Source organism: Triturus cristatus, chromosome 3_2 (assembly GCF_964204655.1).
Source record: "Triturus cristatus chromosome 3_2, aTriCri1.1, whole genome shotgun sequence".
Lineage (NCBI taxonomy): Eukaryota > Metazoa > Chordata > Amphibia > Caudata > Salamandridae > Triturus > Triturus cristatus.
The window spans coordinates 448353360-448373334 of record NC_140584.1 but is presented as its reverse complement, the minus strand read 5'-3'; the positions used below and the strand labels follow the sequence as shown (position 1 = coordinate 448373334).

The window sequence follows — 19975 nt, the reverse complement described above, 5'->3', positions numbered from 1 at the left end:
ATCTATCCCCCGCTCCAGGAATATGAGCATATGGTATGTTTTGTGCGTCTTATTTGTAGGAGTACTTGAGTGGTAAGACTTTAGGCTGGTGAGTGCGGTCACGTTCAGTGCTGATAGCCACCATGATGCCTCTGTCTGTCCTTGTGCTTGAACGAGTGATTACAGCAACCGCAGCAGTGCAAACTCTTGCTGTTGCGGCTTAATCTGCCATGGAATGCCCTAAAACGTGAACGACAACACATTGATGACCCAATGTGTGTATCGTGGCAAGCAATCTATCAGCTTTCCCACTTTTTCTCAAAGCAACTGCTTTATTGTGCAGCCCTTTGAATCTCTGAATCCATTCTGGCTCCAATAGTGTAGGTATTCGTTATAGGACTGGACACAGTAATACAAATCGCACACTGTAAATGTGGGTAATTCATGATCCGTAGTTTTTAGTGCCAGAATAAGATACTTTATTTCTGTCTGCTGCACTGTGAGGTCACCAAGTGAATGTGTGGAGGTTTTCTCAGGATGGAAGTCTCCATCGTGCATGCACCCTTTTGCAATTGCGCACACAGCTTTGTATTGGTGCTTAGTCCCTATGGCAGGCTGGGCAGACTCAGCAGTATATATGATATAATCATAGCGATCTAGAGGCATTATTTCATTAGGCAGAGGATGTTCTTGTTCATACTGCAGAAAAGCTTATGTTTAAAGTGTAGAATCAAATTTATAGTCTACATCTATTGCAGTGAGTGAGTTAGCTCATTGAATCCTTCGTAGATGTAAAGCCTTCAAAACATTTGCTTTGGTGACGGCCTATAAGGTTGGCACTTGGGTCACAATGTGTTTACCGTCAGCCAGGGCTCGCTCTCTCACTACATCAGTCTATACTGCTGTTAGGATTTTTTCCGTAGGTGTCAGCATTGGTGTATTGGTGCAATTTACATGCAGTTGATACTGTGTCACCTTCTTTGAACGTGAAATAAGTGTACCCTGATGTACCCCGCAATGAAACTGATCACCAGGTTCATTGTGTTCATACATGTTTGTTAATGTTTGGGAGCTATCATGTCAGCTTGTATGGAATGTAAAAATATTTGTGTGTTCCTATGTCCAATGTGTGCTTGAAAAGTTCGGACGTATCAAGTCGTAGAATGGTTTAACCCGTGCAGCGTACTCTGGAATGTATTTTCTGCCAAAATTTAGGAATCCCAATATGGATTGTAGTCTTTTCAATGTTGTTGGAGGTTGAAGCAGCGCACATTTCTCTAGGAAGTGTCGCAAAGCTTTTGCCTTCACTTAATTGTTCATATCCCAGAAAAAGGACAGTGAGGTGGGCAATTGTTTTTTCTTTTCTTTATTAAATTTGTAACCCATTTGAGCAAATCCCAAGATTATGCAATTCACTCTCGTAAAGTGTCCCATAAGGTTATCACCTGTCAGGTAAATGTCATTGACATAGGACAGTGCCTGTTCGTCAAAATGTTGTAGTAGAGTGTTACTCGGGCTGAAAACTGCCTAGGGCTATTCTTAAACCTCTGGGGTAATCAACAGAACTGTTTATGTGAACCTAGCTCACTGAATGTCGTCTGATATCTGCTTCCAGGCACTGTATTCTGGCAGAAAAATCAATTTGAGATATCAAGTGTTTTGTATTTCTTCAATACAATGTTGTTCATTAGTGTGTCGCCGTGTGCATTCTGTACTGCAAATGTGCGAGTAGTTGTATTTAGTCTAATACTAAAGGATATGAATGCTCCAATTTCATTACTGTAAACAAAGAATTATTCATGGATGAGGTGCAACTTTTTATTACACCTTGGTTTTCGAGTTGGTCTAGGATTTCCCCAACTTGTGTTTTTAGCTTCATGTTTAATTTGGTATTGTCGTTAAAGTTGTGGGTCGTCCTCAACAAGATATCATGATGTGGGGAACTACTATCCCACCCCACACGGTTGCGGTATAATGCAGAAACTAGCGCCCACTCCCTGGCATATGAATGTTTGAGAGATTATGGAACAAGGTCGGAGAAAGTAGGTAAAACTAAATGTTCGAGGCATGTGAGCTGTAGATCACATGCTGTGCATAGCTCGCCATTTAGTTTTAGGTCTGGATGTTCGCACTTGTTGTTCATCGAAGACGTCTTTGCAGTCATGAGGTAGGTGACTCCTCCTTTCGATGATAGTGCGCATGGGCATCGACTCCATTGTTTTTTTTTCTGCCATTGGGTTCGGACGTCTATTGCTACACTCTGGTTCTACACAGTTTCTTCGGTTTCCCTCGGTGCACTAGATACTCACCCTCAACGGTATTGTTTTGATCGTGTTTTCCCTTCAATCGCTATCGTATTTACTTGCAAAAACCAAACTTTCGATCGGAAAGCTCGTGGGAGGACGTCTGTCCTACCAGCGTCTGGCCGACCCGCAATCGATGGAACGAATTCCCTTTAAAGTCTGCCCTCGATGTCACACGAAATACCCGCGCACAGACTCACACGAAGTGTGTAACCTGTGTTTGTCCTCTGAACACAGAACATGATTGCGACACGTGCCAGGCTTTCTGCTCCAAGAAGACATTTTCCGACCGCCGGGCTCGACGTGGCGACATGCAGAGCCAGTACACAAGCTCCATTCCGGACATCTTCGGACAACAATCAGACGAAGAGGCCGGCGAGGCCATGGGAACCGAGGAGGAGCCGGTCGCCATCCCAGAGCTCGACTCCGACCAAGAGGATGACATTTCACATGAACGTATCTTGAGTATAGCTCCCCCGCGCCCAAAGACCCAACTCCACAAAAATAGAAGGCTCTGGTCAACCAACGCCCTCGGGCTCTGGTCAGCACTGAAGCCTACCAAAAAAGCCTTCCTGCTCCGAAAAGACTCCCTCCAAATCAAGTTTGGAGCTGAGAACCTCGGGTTTGAAACACAAGTCCGGCGCCGACCCCACTCATTCGGCACCAAAACACACTTTGGACCCGAAAACATCAACATCCAAGGCATCGGCACCGAAACTTTTTACGCTGAAACAGTCAGATCTGCCGAAATTACCCAAAAGACAGTTTTGACGCTTCGATCAACAAACAGGATGCGAAACAAAAAGTGCTGTTTATTCATCCCTAAACTGGACATATCACCACTAAAGTGTCTTTAAAAAGGAGGACTGATACAGAGGAAGAATACCGCATTACTTTAAAGAAGAGAACGGTTGGAAATAACCCTTCCACTCCCTCACCTCAGTTTCAGCCTATTTCACCTGAACATTCACCACCTCATACACCTGACAACCAGGACGATGGGGATGACATTGGGGTTGGGATGATAATCAACCAATGCAAGACCCATGGGATGATTACAATACCAATTCGCCCACAGGCAATGATCCTGATTTATATCCTAACAAGCACTCTCCACCAGATGACAGTGTAGGCTACATTGAGTTACTGGGTAGAGCTGCCAACTACCATGGTCTGCAGCTACATAAGGAATCCTTAGAAGAGGATTTCCTCTTTGAAACCCTCAGTACCACGCAGAGGTCATCACATACAGTACCTATGCTTAAAGGGATGATCAGGCATGTAGATGACATTTTTAACGAACCGGTGAGAGCTCGTATTCTTACCCCTAGAGTAGACAAAAAATACAAGCCAGTACCATCGGACCCAGTATATATTAAAGGTCAGTTGCCACTAGACTCCCTGGTTGTGTCCAATGCAAGGAAAAGTGCCAACTCCCAGACAACAGGAGATGCTCCACCCCCGGATCACGAATCCAAACTTATTGATGCTTCCAGGAAAGGGGTAGCCTCTCAGACGACCAATTTCTGTCGTGTCTCCTAAACTCAGGCATTGCTAGCACGATATGACCGTGCGCACCTGGATAAGATGGAGCAATTAATACAATATTTGCCTCAGGAACATAGATCTAAGGCACAAGACCTGGTGCTTGAAGACCAACTTATTTCCATTAACGCTATAAGATGTTCCCTAGATGCTGCAGACACTGCTGCTAGAGCGATAAACACCAGTGTCCTCTTGAAGGCATGCTTGGCTTCGCATATCAGGGTTCAAACCAGAGGTGCAAACCTCGATTTTAAACACTCCCTTTGATTAAGAGCATCTATTTGGCCCAATGGTAGATTCTTCACTTGAGAAAATGAATGACGACACTGAAGTGGCCAAATCCATGGGAGCCCTTCAGTCAGCACAAAGCTGTGGTTCCGTGCGGCGCTCCTTTTACCGAGGAGGCTCACAACCCTCACCATTTAAGGGTTACTTCAGAGGGGGTTACAGAGGTAACAATGGCAAAAGCAGGGGCAGGGGTTCAAACACATGCACCTCCCATTCCAATACAAAGCAGTGACTTGCCTCCACCTCCCCCCGACCACCTAACACCTGTCGGGGAAGACTGTCAGATTTCCTACCAATCTGGCAGTCAATAACAGACAATTGGGTACTACAAATTATCCGTTCTGGTTACTGCCTGGAGTTCATCAACGCTCTTCCAAACATTCCACCAAAGTCACACAAACTTTCACCAGATCACCTACACCTCCTCAAACAAGAGGTTCAGTCTCTACTTCTAATAGGAGCTATAGAACCCGTACCACCGCAACATCACCGGTCTGGTGTATACTCTTTTTACTTCCTAATACCCCAAAAAGATGGTTCTCTCAAACCAATATTAGATCCCAGAGAACTCAATCTTTACATTCTGTCAGATCATTTTCACATGGTAACACTCCAACAAGTACGTCCTCTGCCGAAAAAAGGCTACTTTCTGTCTAGTCTAGAGTTAAGACTCCAATTTTCATATTCCTATCCACCCTGCTCATCGCAAATTTCTCAGGTTTGTGGTAGCGGGTCAACACTTCCAGTTCAAGGTACTCCCATTCGGAGTCACCTCAGCCCCCAGAGTTTTCACAAAGTGTCTGGCGGTAGTAGCTGCTCACCTAAGAAGACAAAGCATCCATGTCTTCCCAAACTTGGACGACTGCCTCATCTAAGCCAGCACGTACCAGCAATGTATTCAGCACACTTTCAAAACGATTCATTTACATCAACTAGGGTTCACAATCAATGTGACAAAATCACATCTCCAACCAGCCAATACTCAGGACAACCTTGGAGCCACGATAGATACTCAAAAGGCTCTCGCCTTCCCCAGCGCAGCCAGAATTTGAAATATTCATATTTTAGATCTCCAGTTTCAACCCAATCATTGGATTCCAGCTCGGGTTTATATGCAACTGCTGGAATTATGGCATCTTGCATCATAATCGTCCCCCATGCCAGGCTACACATGCGTCCACTTCAAGAATGTTTAGCCAGTCAGTGGAACCAGTCACAGGGTCTATTGACCAATCTAGTGTTGGTAAGCGGCCGTACTCATCGCTCTCTGCAGTGGTTGAACACACACAATTTGTCAAAAGGACGACGTTCATAGACCTGGTTCCACAGATAGTACTGACAGCGGGTGCGTCCCTCACTGGCTGGGGAGCTCTCCTACAACATCACACAGTGCAAGGCCTTTGATGTGGAGCAACTTCTGTTGTTGACTCCAGTCATCTAGAGCTGCTTGCAATCTTTATAGCCCTCAAAGCGTTTCACACTCACCCAGAGGGCAAAGCTGTCGTGGTTCGTACAGACAACATGACAGCTATGTATTACATACAAAAACAGGGGGGGCATACAAGGTTAATGGGCCCACCCATGCACAAATGCGAACTACAGTTTCTATCTTTGAAAACCGCTTTCCTCATTGCAATCACATCATTAAGGAGAGTTAGTGAATTACAGGCATTAACCATACAAGAACCATTTTTCCAACTACACAGACAAAGTGGTTCTTCGTACTAATCCTAAATTTTTACCTAAAGTTGTATCTGCATTTCACTTAAATCAGTCGGTAGAATTACCCGTATTCTTTCCTCAACCTGATTAAGTTGCAGAAAGAGCTCAACACAACTTCGATGTTAGAAGAGCACTCTTGTACTACACTGAAATGACCAAATCGTTTTGTAAAACGAAACAACTTTGTTGCATTTGCGCCACCACACAAAGGCAATCCTTTCTCAAAATCAGGTATTGCAAGGTGGATTGTTAAGTGAATTCAAACCTGCTATGCGAAAGCAAAGAGAACTCTAACTGTACCCCCTAAGGCACATTCCACTCGTAAGCTAGGGGCCACTATGACTTTTTTAGGAAACATTCCTATTGTTGACATTTGCAAAGCTGCAACATGGTCTACACTGCACACATACACTAAACATTATTGTGGTGATGTGTCAGCAAGACAACACGCCAATGTGGGCCAAGCAGTACTTAAGACACTATTTCAGACAGCTCCAACAGCTACAGGTTAACCACTGCTTTGGTAGGATACTGCTATGTAATCTCTGCACAGCATGGGATCTACAGATCACATGCCTCAAACGAATAATGTTACTTACCCAGGAAGCATCTGTTTTTGGCATTTAGAGCTGGAGAGCCACATGCGCCCACCCACCTCCCCGTATATCTGTAGCTGCTGCAGCTCTCTATTTAATTTACATACATACGCATGGACATCTCTATTCTTTACTACTGTTCCTTTTTCACCCTCTGCAGTAAACAATCTAACAATTGGGTCGATGCCCATGGGCGCTATCATGGAAAGGAGGAGTCACCTACCTTGTGACTGGAAAGACTTTGAAGAAAAACAAGTGCAAACATCCGGACCCAACACTAGATGGCGAGCTATGCACAGCATGTGGCTCTACAGCTCTGCCAAGAACAGATGCTTACTTGATAAGTATCATTATCCTTTCCCTGTTAGGGCACTCCATCAGGTGGCCAATCCTTTTCAGCCAAAGGAATATTGTAACCGTAAGATAGGTGCTCCCAAAAGAGAACACTGATGTATTTGGGTATGTCCCCCTCCGATTGGAGTTGTATTTCATATAAACTATGGGGAACACTTACCCTAGTATCAGGTGTTTTCACCATAATATACTCACACAGCGCTACTCCCACCAGACAATCCATCCGGTTCTGGCGAGCTATTGTGACTTCTGCCTCGTTGTCTAGCATTGTCACTACCCTTTCCCCGCTCGGAAGCAGTCCTCAATATCCGGGGCATGCCTGACTTTCAGTCTGGATACCTTCTCCTTTTTAAATTGAGTCTTGGAAGGTTTCTATTTATCTTCCTGTTTTATTATGTAGTCAGATATGTGTTGTCCTTCAGTTTCACATGCTCTTCCAATCTGCACTCTGACTGTCCATCTCTCTGAACATTTATCGGATGATTCCTGAAAGGAACGAGACAAACGTGTATCAGTATCCTGATACCTGTCAGGCGGTCTAATATTTTCATGGAAGTGCAGATTATATCATCTGGGCACGTTTGAGGAAGACTGGACCTCTCCGGGGTCATTGGAAGAAAATAATTTGTTGCTCCAGTTAGGATTATGTTAAGGTGAGACTGATGGTTTCCTTTCATGGGTATTGTGCTATTGATCACTATTCTATACTACTGAAATTTTCAGTACTGCATTTGACAAAATTTGGGCACATCACAAAATCAATCAATGTGGAATATATTTGGCTCTGGGACAATTGACTCACTTACTATTTAGAACTACCCACTTGATAGAAGTATGAGGCATTGTTGGAACAGTAGTCTTTTGTTTCCATTGAGAGACTTTGAAGTTTATTAGAATGCTGATCAGTGCTTGAATTTACAAATTGTTCTGAATGTTTAAGAGCGTGATATCTTCAACATTAAGCAGCTTCCTAATTAATTGAATGTAACAAAGATAGCTGTGTGATGATTGGCCGTGAAGAATATATGTATTAGCCTTTTTTGGAAGTTTTCAAGAAAAGCTATTTTGTTTTTTAATTATGCTAAAGCAGTTCAGAATAATATGTACAAATATTAAAAGATTAATGGGTATTATAGTGTGAGTTGTCATGACTTTTGTATTTGTGTTGAAATATCTGATTGCCGAAGGAATATCTTTTATGTTAATGTTTGTAAAATATATATAATGATTTACCAAAACGACATGAAGTAGATTGATAAAGGCTGTGATACAGCCGTAACGCGTCTCTGTATTTTGTAACCCTTGGTCTGGAGTGTCCCAGCCCAATAAAGCAGGTTAAGTCACCCCTGTCTTCGAGTGCTGGCTCTTCTGTGATGGAGTGAGACAGTGAAAATATATTGGCAGCAATGTTGATAACATCGACATTGCCGCCAATGTACCCGTGTAGGCGGAAAGACCAGCCACCCTAGCTGGTATACTTCAAACAAAGTTTATTCAGCCTTAAAACAAAATAAAGCATTTCTACCACCAACGGGTCTTGGTCACATCACCTGCAAATGGCATCCAATGTATTTATAGACATCACGTGAACAAAAGTAAAAACAGACTTCATTCATTATTGTAAGGTACCCAAATTCAAACTTAACGAGGTGGAATGTAGATTTACATAATTCACATTAAAAGAACATTTTATCAACCACTATAAACATTTGTGTTCATGTTTCATAGGCTCAAAGTAGCCTGGCAAATTGAGAAAATATATTTTTGCAGTGTGAATCTTTCCTGGATTCACATGCAGTGCATTATTCTGCCATCTAGATGTTTGGGTCCGGAATCCTCCACTCTTTTCTAGTCCTATTTTTAGGTTGAGCATTCGAGACCTATTGGAATTTCTTGTGTTGGCTTATAGCCATCCCCCTGCTTTTGATTTGTTTGGTTCTGCATCCTTTAAAAATCCTCTTATTGGTCAGTCATTCCTTTTCTCCCTCCTTTTTGCCTTTTGTTTCCTGCCACCCAGCATGGCCTGACTACTGTATCTTTACGCCTTGGTTCTATATCTGTGTATCGTGGGACTATATTTATCTTCCTTTCCAGTGTTTGCTGTTGCCTGTTTATTTTGGTCACTCTGTTTCTTATCTTGTTGCAGTTGCTATTTATTGAAAGACTGCCCCTTTAACAATCCTCAAGCATTTGGCATGCTCCTTTAATTTCCTCTGGCCGTACAGACCATCTGTTGTGCTCCGATCAGAGCTGCTGCAAAGGTGGTGCTCCCACTAGCTCTCCTGGTAGATCCTCCTGGCTTCTATTTACGTTTATTATCTTTTTTTTACCCCTTAGACACAGCTTTCCTAATCTTGCCTAACTACTTACTTCATAGTGTAAGAAAAATATTTAATTCATGAGCTAACGCACTTTATTTACATATGCATTGTATTCAACATGGCTGTCTCGTCATTAGCTCAGTTACACCACGCCCAAGGCATGCTGCAGCATCAGCTTCCGGTGTTGCACATCTGGGTCTTGCATGGTCTGGTTTTCACAGAGTCGGACCTTTGAAGCCTCGCCCTCGAGACAAAGATGCAGACTCTCTCCTCGGTGTCCGTGGTGCAGAATCCTCCTCGTTCCTTCTGCCTGCGTTGGAAATGCACTGCCTGGTAACTCGTAAATTACTATTTTTCAAAAGTCTATGTTGCTGTTAGTAATTGTGTTGTAATAGTTATTGTAATGGCTTACAAAGCTTTTTCTATTGTTTTTCTCACCTTCAATTCAGCAGCTCAACACTTTCTCCCAGTAGCTCCTATTACATAGATCACGTTGAGTCCTTTCTTTCTCTTGCCTACGGTCACTTAGGTGGCAGCCATGTCGGGCCCAGCTGTTTTCTCTGACAAAACCTCCCCCCATTTTGTGCTTCATTAACACAACACTGAGTTTGAAAGTCATCAGGGCTCTCAATTAGTTGTTTTCAAGATCCTTCTTATCCTTCTCGAGCATGTCTTGATTTCTGCTTTAAATTTTTGTTTTATGGCTTTTCAAGCACTCTGTGTTGTAGCAGTGCAACTCGTTCAGTACTTTATTAACGTGTACCAAAAACAAGAAGGGGGGGGGGGGGGGAGAGACTAGGAGCTTGTTGTGGACCAGTACCTGTGCTCCCTATGCTAATCGCAAACCAAAGGGTAACTGTTCCAGGTATGGGCGCAAGTAGTCACCTCCAAACAAGAGAAGGAAGGGAAAGGAGGAAGAGAGTAAGATCCTAGCTATAAATCTCACATACTAGAGGCAAGCGCAAGTCTTGTCTCTTTATGCCCTCACACATGCCAAAGGATGTCATGCTTCATCATTGGGCGTTTGCTCCTCGTCAGGCTGGCGCTACAATGCCCTAAGGGTCCCCCGAAGGGCCGCTTTAGCGGAGATTTTTTGTTTGCACTGCTGTATGATGAGTGTGGGTGTGACAAAATAGGGTTCTAAGAGAAGACGTACAACACATATTAGAGAACGACTCCATTCTGGAATAAAATCATGGTTCTTCTCCAGCATGAGTGCACCCTATAGTGGGTGCGGTAAACTGGTTATAGGTCATGCCAAAAGGGTAGCAAGAACATGTGCGGCGTTGGCGGTCACCCAACATAAGTATACCACTCCTGCTTGGAGAAAGCTATTACGATACTCATAATAGTGGTAGCTTTGCGAGTGCATAAAGGTTTTAGCGCGATTGCCGTAGTACGTGCAGGCGCTTCCAAAATGTGATTTAGCAGCGCAACATCTCATGCAATTAAGAAACATTGCTAGCTGTGTTGGCGCTTATCTAGTCTATGATAATTGGTTGCTCGATAGGGTAGCGTGTGTGGATGCCCGCACCGTAATGGACTGAAGTGGAAAAAATGCATTTAGGAGAAAAGAAGAACAGTCATCGCCAATACAGAGTGGCATCGCGGGATGTGACTGACCAGGTCATGATCTGAGTTGACCCTCCTGGTTTTTACTTATGGTGTCCTGCCGGTTGCACTGTCTGTCAGCACCTACCCCTTACACGCCTGCCTGCATATTGGGTGCCTGCTCATCGCGGCCGCCTGAAATAGTGGTGGGTCATGAATGAGGGAGTGTCCGGTTTCTAGGGGCGTGGTGGACCGCGGTGCCCATGCGCGGGCGCCATTTTGGAGTGTATGGTGAACTCAGAAGTGGTCTAGTGATTGTGGTTAGACGTAACGGGCGCCATATAGAAGTATGCCCCATGCACGCTCTTAGTAAAGGCCGGGAAACAGGCTACAGTACTCGGAGAAGGTAATTCACGAGTGCCATGTGACAATATTTCGAGTACATCTCTTCGAGAATCGGTATATTGTAATCAGTAGAGATGAGAGAGAAAGCACTGCGTGGGTGGATGTTGAGGTTGCACCCAGAGTGCTTATGTGGGACGGGGCTGCCGAAGTATTAACGATTTTTGATGCGGGCACATGTAGGCGAGTGGGGGCACCCACGCATTATGTGGGCATGCAGTGATGGCAGGTCAGAGTTCTGTCCATGGGAATTCATCATTTAAACCCCTCGTATTCGTCCGAAGGTGGTGAACCCAACGCTGTTGGCTTCGAGGATTGTCCACTTGATGTCATCACATGAGTTTTGTTTTCAGTGAAGTGGTTACACATTCTTGTTGCTGTGTGTGCACAGTGGATTGTACTCTTATGTTCACTGATCCTGATAGGTCTGGTGGTCATCCCTATATTGAGTTCGCAGGGGCATGAGATAATATACACACAATTCCTGGTATTACAATTCCTATGGTGGCGTTGCTCCCATGTGAAGTCCCCCAGTTGTAGTTCCTTAGTGTGTTTAGTGGAGGCACATGCGTTACAGTTGCCACAAGGGTAGTGCCCGGGGATAGTAGGTAAGTTCCACAGAGTGGTCTCCATTGGTGTTTTGCGTGGTTGTGTATTTACCAGGTGAACCCTCAAGTTTGTGGTCCTTTTGAAGGCAAATCTTGGTTGTGCTATGTTGAGAGAGCCGGAATTTAGAATCCTCCAGTTCCGCAGGATGATGTTTTTGACTTGGTTAGTTAGTGGGGTAAAGGTGGTAACACAGGTCATGACATCGTCACTCTGGCACTTCTTAGTCTCCAGTTGGCCCTGGCGGTTACTGTTTCTCGCTCTTTTTCGGGCTTTGTGTATGACATCCACCAGGTAGTTCCTTTCAGGTTCGAAGTAAGAGTTGTGGCTTGTGAGCCAAACTCCGTGATGGAGCTGCAGTTGTGTTGGATCCTCAAAAACTGGCCATATGGTCCTTCAGGTGGTGACTCTCGAAAGAGAGGCTGTTGCAGTTGGTGTCCTTGTATGTCCTTGTGTGCAGGTGTCCATTCTACAGGGATATCATCAGATCAAGGAAAGGGAACTCTGTACTTGAAGCTCCTACCTTTGGTTGCGATCTTCAGATTCTTTTTTTTCTACTGTTGGGTCTGGATGCTTGCTGAATTATCTCCAAAGAAAAGAAGGTCATAGGAAGTTCACCTAAAGGTTCACTGATGTCAAAATCACCAGTCCCGAGCAGAACATCAAAGCTCAACGACCGAAACGTCTTCAAAAGACTCTTTGACAGTGAGTCTTGATGCCGAAGTAAGTGCGGCGCAAATCAAGAAGAGGCGTCTTGAAGCCGAGATGGCCTCACTGCTACAGAAAAAGAAGGACTTAGAATGTCTAAAGAGGTTTTGGATACTGCCTAGAACTTTGACATCAGAGTGAAAAAGAGGTCGAGGCAATCGAGCCTCACTTAACACCTGAGCCTCAAGAGGATTTCTTCTACAAAGGGGAAGATGAACATCTGGCAGTAATGTATGGAGGTTCTGAGGAATCAATATATACTGAGGCTTTATTGGTTCATTGTGAAAAGTTATGTCATTCTATAGAATTGATCTACTTATTGTGAACATTTATGACCAAACCGGTAGGCCTGAATTGCGACTTAAGGAACAGTGGGTGGGAAACCCACATATACCTGTCATAGTGTTCACTAATATGATTTGCAAAGTAGTACATTTATTGTTTACTTTAAATTTTTTATTATTTTTTGCGTATGATACCTCTTTTACAAATCATTTATGAGTTATGTATATTATTCTATAGGTCGACTGTGGTGCAATCAAAAAGTGGATCTCCGATTGTAATGAATCAAATTGAAAATGGGAGCAAACAGAAAAGCTCTAGGATTCTTTGTAGTTATAACACAAGTATGTAGAATGGATTGATTTGTGGTTTCTCCTAACAACCACTATGAGAGATTGTCTTTCTATGAAAATGAACAGTGGCTGTGAGTGTAACAGTATTCGAGATACTTCGAATGACTAATTGGCTACTTTTAGCCTGTGAAGCAATTTTATAGATAACCGGTTCGAGAATGCTGATACAATGTCATTCACTATAATATGCACTTTACCATATGGATATACCTACGAGAAGTGAGGAGACACTTTATAAGCACATTGATATTGATTTGATTGATTGGCAAACCAGTACCCTATGAAGCATGAATGAAAATGATTACACAATGTTGTCCGTAAACTCATAGGGATAGAAAATGTTTTCTCAATTTGCAAGGCTACGATGAGCCTATGAAACCTGAACAAGAATGTTAATAAAATTACAATAAGAATAACAATGATAATTGTTGACCGCATGATATTCTGATGTGGATTATGTGACTCTACATTCCACAACGGGGATATGTCCACCTCATTATATTTGAATTCAGGTACCTTTCAATAATGAATGAAGTCTATTTTTTCTTTTATTTACATGATAACCGATATAAATGCATTGGCTGCCACTTGCGGGTTGTGAGCAAGACCTGTTGGTGGTTAAAACGCGTTAGTTGATTTTTTTTTTCTGCCAAACAAACTTTGTTTGAAGCCTACCGACTGGAGTTGCTCGTCGTGCTACCTACACAAGTAGATTGGCGACTATGTTGATGCAATTTACAGAGGTGACACCTGCTCACGAGCCCCGCCCCATTTGGCAGAACATCTCATGTTCAAGCTTTGGTGAAGCAACATATATATCACACAATATGAACATTGGTTTATGCTGGACGGCCACTACACGCTATCCACTCATAACAGGGCAATATAAAAGCAATTGCATTGCCAAACCTGCAGACCATTTTTTTTTTCTTTACAAAAAAAAAGGCTTGTTGAAGCGGGGAGTTAGTTCATAGATCCAAACTTTTGCTATGGTCATATTTTAAAGATTTGAAAGCTATTCCAAACATTTGTTTTCTAGTAGGACATCAAAATATTATTGCAATATTTTTTATATTCTTTGTTTTGTGTACAGGCTTAAACATTAACATTAACCGATGCACTGTAGACTGCGATTTACTGTGTTAAGTTTTCTCTGTGTCACTGCAGCATAGCACAATATGTCATGCAATGTCCGCTCTTTATTTTGTCTACTACAGAACTTCGAAACATGATTTCAATATTTTTAATATAATTGCACTCCTATAGAGATGCCCTAGGGCCAATGCATTAACTGATATTTCAGATTGCGATTCACTGTGGAATGTTTTCACTGTCAAGGCATGTAGCATGGCAGCCATGCTTTGTCATCATTTGCATTATGTGAAATAATGTCCGTCCTTGATTTTGCAAGATGGTGGTACTGTCCAATGAAATGCTACAGTATTTAAATATGATGGCGCTGGCAACACTGACATAGACAAAGGCAGAGTGGCCAAACGCGTCTGTCGATTGCTTTTGTGGCAATAAACTATCTTTAGTTGACCCCCTGTGAATTTGCGACCTTGTTTCTGGCTACCTGGGAATGACAAATGAATATGTATATAGAGATATAAATACATAGATTGTTTGGTTCAGCCCTCTTTTGCCATTGGTATGTATGCACATCATTTACTCCTTTCATCTATGACTGCATGAAACAATGGGTCAGCCCACTTTAGCTGTTGTCTCTTGCCCTTCGAGTGACATAATTTCTGTTTGCATGTGCACTTCTGCCTGAAAAGTAGTGTGCTTCAGCGCTAGTACTGCTGCACCAATACTTTAGTTTTCCATTCGCTTCTTTTACAGGTCCCCTTTCATTTCTTTGCTTCTCCTCTTTTTATTTTCATGTTACCGTATACTACAGCTGTCCAAACGGTTCTAACGAGTCATTTGCTCACTACTTATTTAATTGGCAGTGCACCTCATATTCAGGCGACCATCCTAGAAGTTCATTATTGTCCATGTCATCCTGGAACTTTAAAACCAGGATACAATATGTTCAATGCTATTGAAAGATGGCCACGTGCTGCTATGTTTAATTTTATCTGTTAATGCAAACATAGCTGCCATGCTTAGGTGATCCTATGTTTTAATGCTTTTTAAATTTCTATTCTTTTAATGTGTCATGTTTATGTTGTTGAGTTTGTTGTGCGTACCGTATAGTGGTTGTGTAAAATGAGGAATGCAAGGAGTCGGTGAATGGGTGTATGAGCACAAGGTTGTGTGAGACTCTATTTTAGATGACTAAACAATTATATAATTGAAGAGGTTCTCACAAATCAGTCAGACGCTGGCATTGACAATTTGGGGTTTTCTTTTTCGCTATTGACCGCTCAATGTTTTGTGTTTTTAGCTGACTAGTCATTTAGAAGAAATGCTGCAGACAGCCTACAACAAATTCCAGTTTTGGCAGTCTAAACGTATGCTGAAAAAAACGTGAAGCTTGGTGAGGCAGAAAGAAACGTGTTAAGCTGCGGGAAGAAATGTCAGACGGTGCCGACGCTGCCGCGAAACCTGCATCGAGGACTTAAGAACCGTGCGTGGAATCTTGAGAGAACAATATTTTTTAAAGGCGCGATGGTTAAACTTGAAAACTCTGCAGATATTAAGAACCAAAATGGAAAGGCCGAGAGGCAAAAAATGGACACTGTTTACTGCAGTTACTCAGGAACTGCTTTTAACTTGCATAAAAGCTGCTCACGGAAAGACTGGAAGCTTGAAAGTTCTCAGATCTTGGTGTTATTTTTCGTTTCTGGTCTCATTTTTATAGATAAGACACAGGGTGTGTGTATTTACGTGTGTGTGTGTGTGTGTGTGTGGATATTTACACATATATATACGTGCACACATTAATGGAACATTTCCTTCATCGGATCTTCCTGTTTTATTGGATCCTGTTTCTACCAGTTGTATCTATGAGGTTAAAAATATTTTTAACAAATGTTACTGATTCACTGATCTGGAGAATGGCAAACTTCTGCTAGATGCTTCCCAAATATGTGCACAAACAAAACACATTGCACTGGAATAGGCGTCCAATCAAGGTTCTTTGTTTGGTCTCAAGCAATCGAGTGAACACTTGATCCTGGAGGCTTTGCCCCTCAGTATTTCTCTAGGGGAGTTGGGGAGACCTGGGCAAAAGCATGTTATGTAAGAGATATTAAAATGCTGCGGTATGCTTGATGTCGATTTTTTTTCGTAAAGGCATCAACAGCACTTGCAAACGGTGGGTGTGTATTAAATGTTTGTATTGTCTTACAAGTGGACATTAAAAATAAACCCACATCTGCACCCCGCCTACGTAAACAAACCTGTTCTCTTATAACAATTGCGTATTTCCTGTTTCTCCTTATGACTGTTATATTCTTGGCGACTCGATAATCATTGTAGGAAACAGGGGAAAGAATATGAATTCAAACAGAAATGTTGAGTTTGTGCCGTACTTTGATCTTTATAGGCTCTGTTTTCTGTTAAGCTAACCTAACAGTCTTTTTAAAAATAAATAAATATAAAAGCTGTAAAGAAGTAAAACCTTTTTGTAGGCAGTTTATTTTATTCTATATTTTGTATGTATGGTGTAATACTGATCATAGTCATTGAACCACTGGCAAAATCTATGCATACTAACACAACTTGGTCTGTGGTTCGAAGTCAGTGTTCAATGCCAACAGTTCAACAGTTCTTTATTATCCACACATTGCCCAGAAATTAACTACTACAGTGCCCTGTAATTCATATAAAGGATAACCACTTCCCATTCTACTCTTCAAACAGCCACCATCTTTCCCATTATGGCAGTACTCTTTGCCACATTTCTGTGCTTACACTTGCATTCCGATTAACCAAGATAAGCAGTTTGCCTTTGGAGTCCAGATTTCTCTCTTCAGTTCTCAATATTGTACATTAGCTTGGTGGCTAGCACAGTGGCCATCCTTTTTACGAGAGTAAACAGTGAATTACAGGGCATGCACTATAATTGGCGTCTCCTTAAAATGGTCAGGTATATATTTTCTAAATGATAAACTAGCTAGTTCCAAACCATAACTCTTTTGTATAGTAAAAGTGCAGGACTACAATTCTAGTTACATTTCCTTTACTCGATATGAAGGAGTGTAGTTGTTCTGAGGAATGTTTTGACTTAGTAACATAAATTCTTTGCGCCTTGTTTTTTAAAGAGCCATCCTTCTGCAGTGGTGCGTGAGCAGCAATGCAGTTTTCCATCTTAAAAACATAAGAACATATCCAGTTCATAGTTTATTTTGCTGCTATTATTATTCCGAAAAATCGCATTGGGCATCCTACACAATCCAATGTAATAACCTTAGTTCAAACGACTGAAAAGTAATACATCGAACCCGAAAATGTACGTTATGATACTGTTAGCAAATGTATCCGTTTGCCGATTTAAGCACTTACATGGTTACCCTGCTGCTATTATTCAGTTCTTTCCTTATTCATTCTGATGTGTTAGAAATCAAATTTAGGTGCTATGTCTCAGTGTGTCATGGTTTCCTTTCAGACTGATGTAAATATATTTGAGCAGTACCAGTAAATTATCATGCACGTTAAATACTTGAATTTTGAACTTCCGATCTTGTACTCCTTTCGGACACATTATAGTGTCTTGTATAAATCATCTAAGCTGCAAAAGCATTATAGCAAATGCTTGAGCTTTAGAATGGTTGGCCCGTGGCAGCTGTCTGTTGCCAGTAGGTGAACTTGGATTTGTTTGAGGTTATACTTTTAATTTCTGCTTTATTAATAGTGATATCAACCAGTGTGGACATTTACAGCAGATGCATTTGAATCTTTATAGCAATAAATGTGTTAAGAAATCGTGTTATTGGTGTGAGGTACTTTTGAATGCCTGAGACCCGTAATTGGTTTGCAATCATTTTAAATTGTGTGTTCACTGTCATATATAAAAAAAATTCCTGCTTTGTAGCTGTTTATAGGTTTTGAGAATCTTATTTCCGTCCCCAAAAATTGTACCTCGCCAAAACTGTTTGCTCGATTATTTTAGTTTTTTGGGTTGGACAGCACATTCATCCTTAACTGACTTTGTCACACAGTGTTTCAAATACTCCAAACTCATGGTATGCTTTAATAAAAAAGAAATCAGTATAACCCTTTTCATCTAGCCATGCCTACTTCAAATCATTTTATGATGTATGAAAGCTTGCTTATGCTAGAAAGTTCTTCAGTCAGTTTTTGTTCTCTTTTTAAGTTCCCCATGCCCAAGCAAATAAAGTTATTTCAGGACCAATCTATCCAATGGTCTCTCTTGAACAGCAACCGCAACAAAACATGTCCACTGGGGGACTCATGGGGGCTACAGAAATTGAAAATCTCCTAAGAGATGTATTATGTGAACAATCTTTTTCTGTGCCTGGCATCAAGCAAATAACAGTCCCAGTGAGTGATGAATTTGTCAAAATGTTAAGTTTATGACGAGATACGTTTAACCTAAAGACAATTGTGTTGCTTTAAAATGTATTTTTAAAAGTCTATGAAGGCCACTCATTTGAGAAAAGTCGTATGCGTGTTACGTTATCATCCACAATTCAATTTCAGATAACAGTTCAGTGCTTCATGGCGTAAAAGAATACTTTAAGGAGTTTGCCCTATACATATTTTATTATTAAGATGATTTCTATGCTTTTAGTCTTTTGAAACTCACATCTGATTTTGGCGTGGTGTACAGTGAAGTCATTGACATTACCTGGGCTGCTAAGTATTTGTGATCTGTTAAATATGTACTTGCAACTAAGATTTAAAGTGCCATGCTATCAAGAAAGGTATTTTGCATTTAGGGTTTGTTTTGTTTGGCTGCTACTGCACATTTTATTTACATGGTCAGAAATCCTGATAATGCTGTTTAAACATTCATTTTTTTGTATTTCCCTAAACTAATACTGTCTTGAAACCTTTTTTTATTGATTAGTTCCTTTGAATTTTGATACGTTGGGGCTTACTTTCCTACTTTACCTTCTCTACTAAGAGGAAATCTTCTTTTTAAATGTTTGTATTTTTAAATAAAATGCTTAAATCCTATCTAGAGTGTTATCCAATATTTGTAGAATAAACATGTCACAATCTGCATAGTGTTTGGAGGCTGGTGTATAATTAGTGTTTAGTATTGTTATTTGTAGGAACCAGATGCAGGATTTCCACAGGTGATCATAAAACATGATTGTGATTGGGGATTTTAAATATGATCTAGTTATTTTTTTTTTTATAAAGCGCATGCATCATCCCCGAGGGGCCATCCCGGCACCGGAACCAAACACTGAAGCTCTGAAGATAAATGCCCCTTAAAGGGGTTACATCCAAGTTTTCAAATATCTACAAAACACAAAAAGATCCTTCATAAGATGTATAGCTAGAGGAAGAGAAGTCCAATGAAGTGTGACTAAGGGGCTGAAAGAGCGACCACCCCTCCTGGCTTTCCTAATTTGGGTGCCGCAAATCAGGGCTTGATGGGAAGAGCACAACACTCTACTAGGCTTATAGAAAGCCACCTTTCCACGTGAAACAGTTGGTCCTGACTCGTGGAGTGCTTTATGCACACAGCAAAGTATTTCAAACCTGGCTCTCTACTGTACTGGGACCCAGTGTAACTGATTGAGGCAGCCTGATGCTGAGCTCCTTCTAGGGCTATTGCAAATCAGTCTAATCGCTTCATTTGGTAAAAGCTTCAAGCGACTAAAAAGGTAATTTTCCATCGCTAGATATAAAGCGTTACCATAGTCCAGCCTGCTCAGAATACGCGCCTACACCAGGCTAGAAGGATCCATCTGAACCGCTTCCTCGGCATGCGTAAGAGACCAAAGCTCCTTCCCCACACCAAGTTTACCTGGTTCTGCATAGAAAGGGATTTGTCTAATATGACTCCCAGATTCTCATCAATAGTAATATTAAGCAGT

At 41.7% G+C, this 19975-nt stretch overlaps 1 protein-coding gene across 2 annotated transcripts in view; it reads left to right on the top strand.

The window, feature by feature from the left end:
• Positions 1 to 19103, top strand: part of GTF2H1 (general transcription factor IIH subunit 1) — a 412621-nt gene extending 393518 nt beyond the window's left edge. For both annotated transcript variants that reach the window (XM_085648057.1, XM_085648055.1), the window contains exon 15: positions 15403 to 19103. In XM_085648057.1, the coding sequence (XP_085504183.1) occupies positions 15403 to 15489 (87 nt within the window). In that variant the 3' untranslated portion in view covers positions 15490 to 19103. The remainder of the gene's footprint in view (positions 1 to 15402) is intronic.
• The last annotated feature ends 872 nt before the right edge of the window (positions 19104 to 19975 follow it).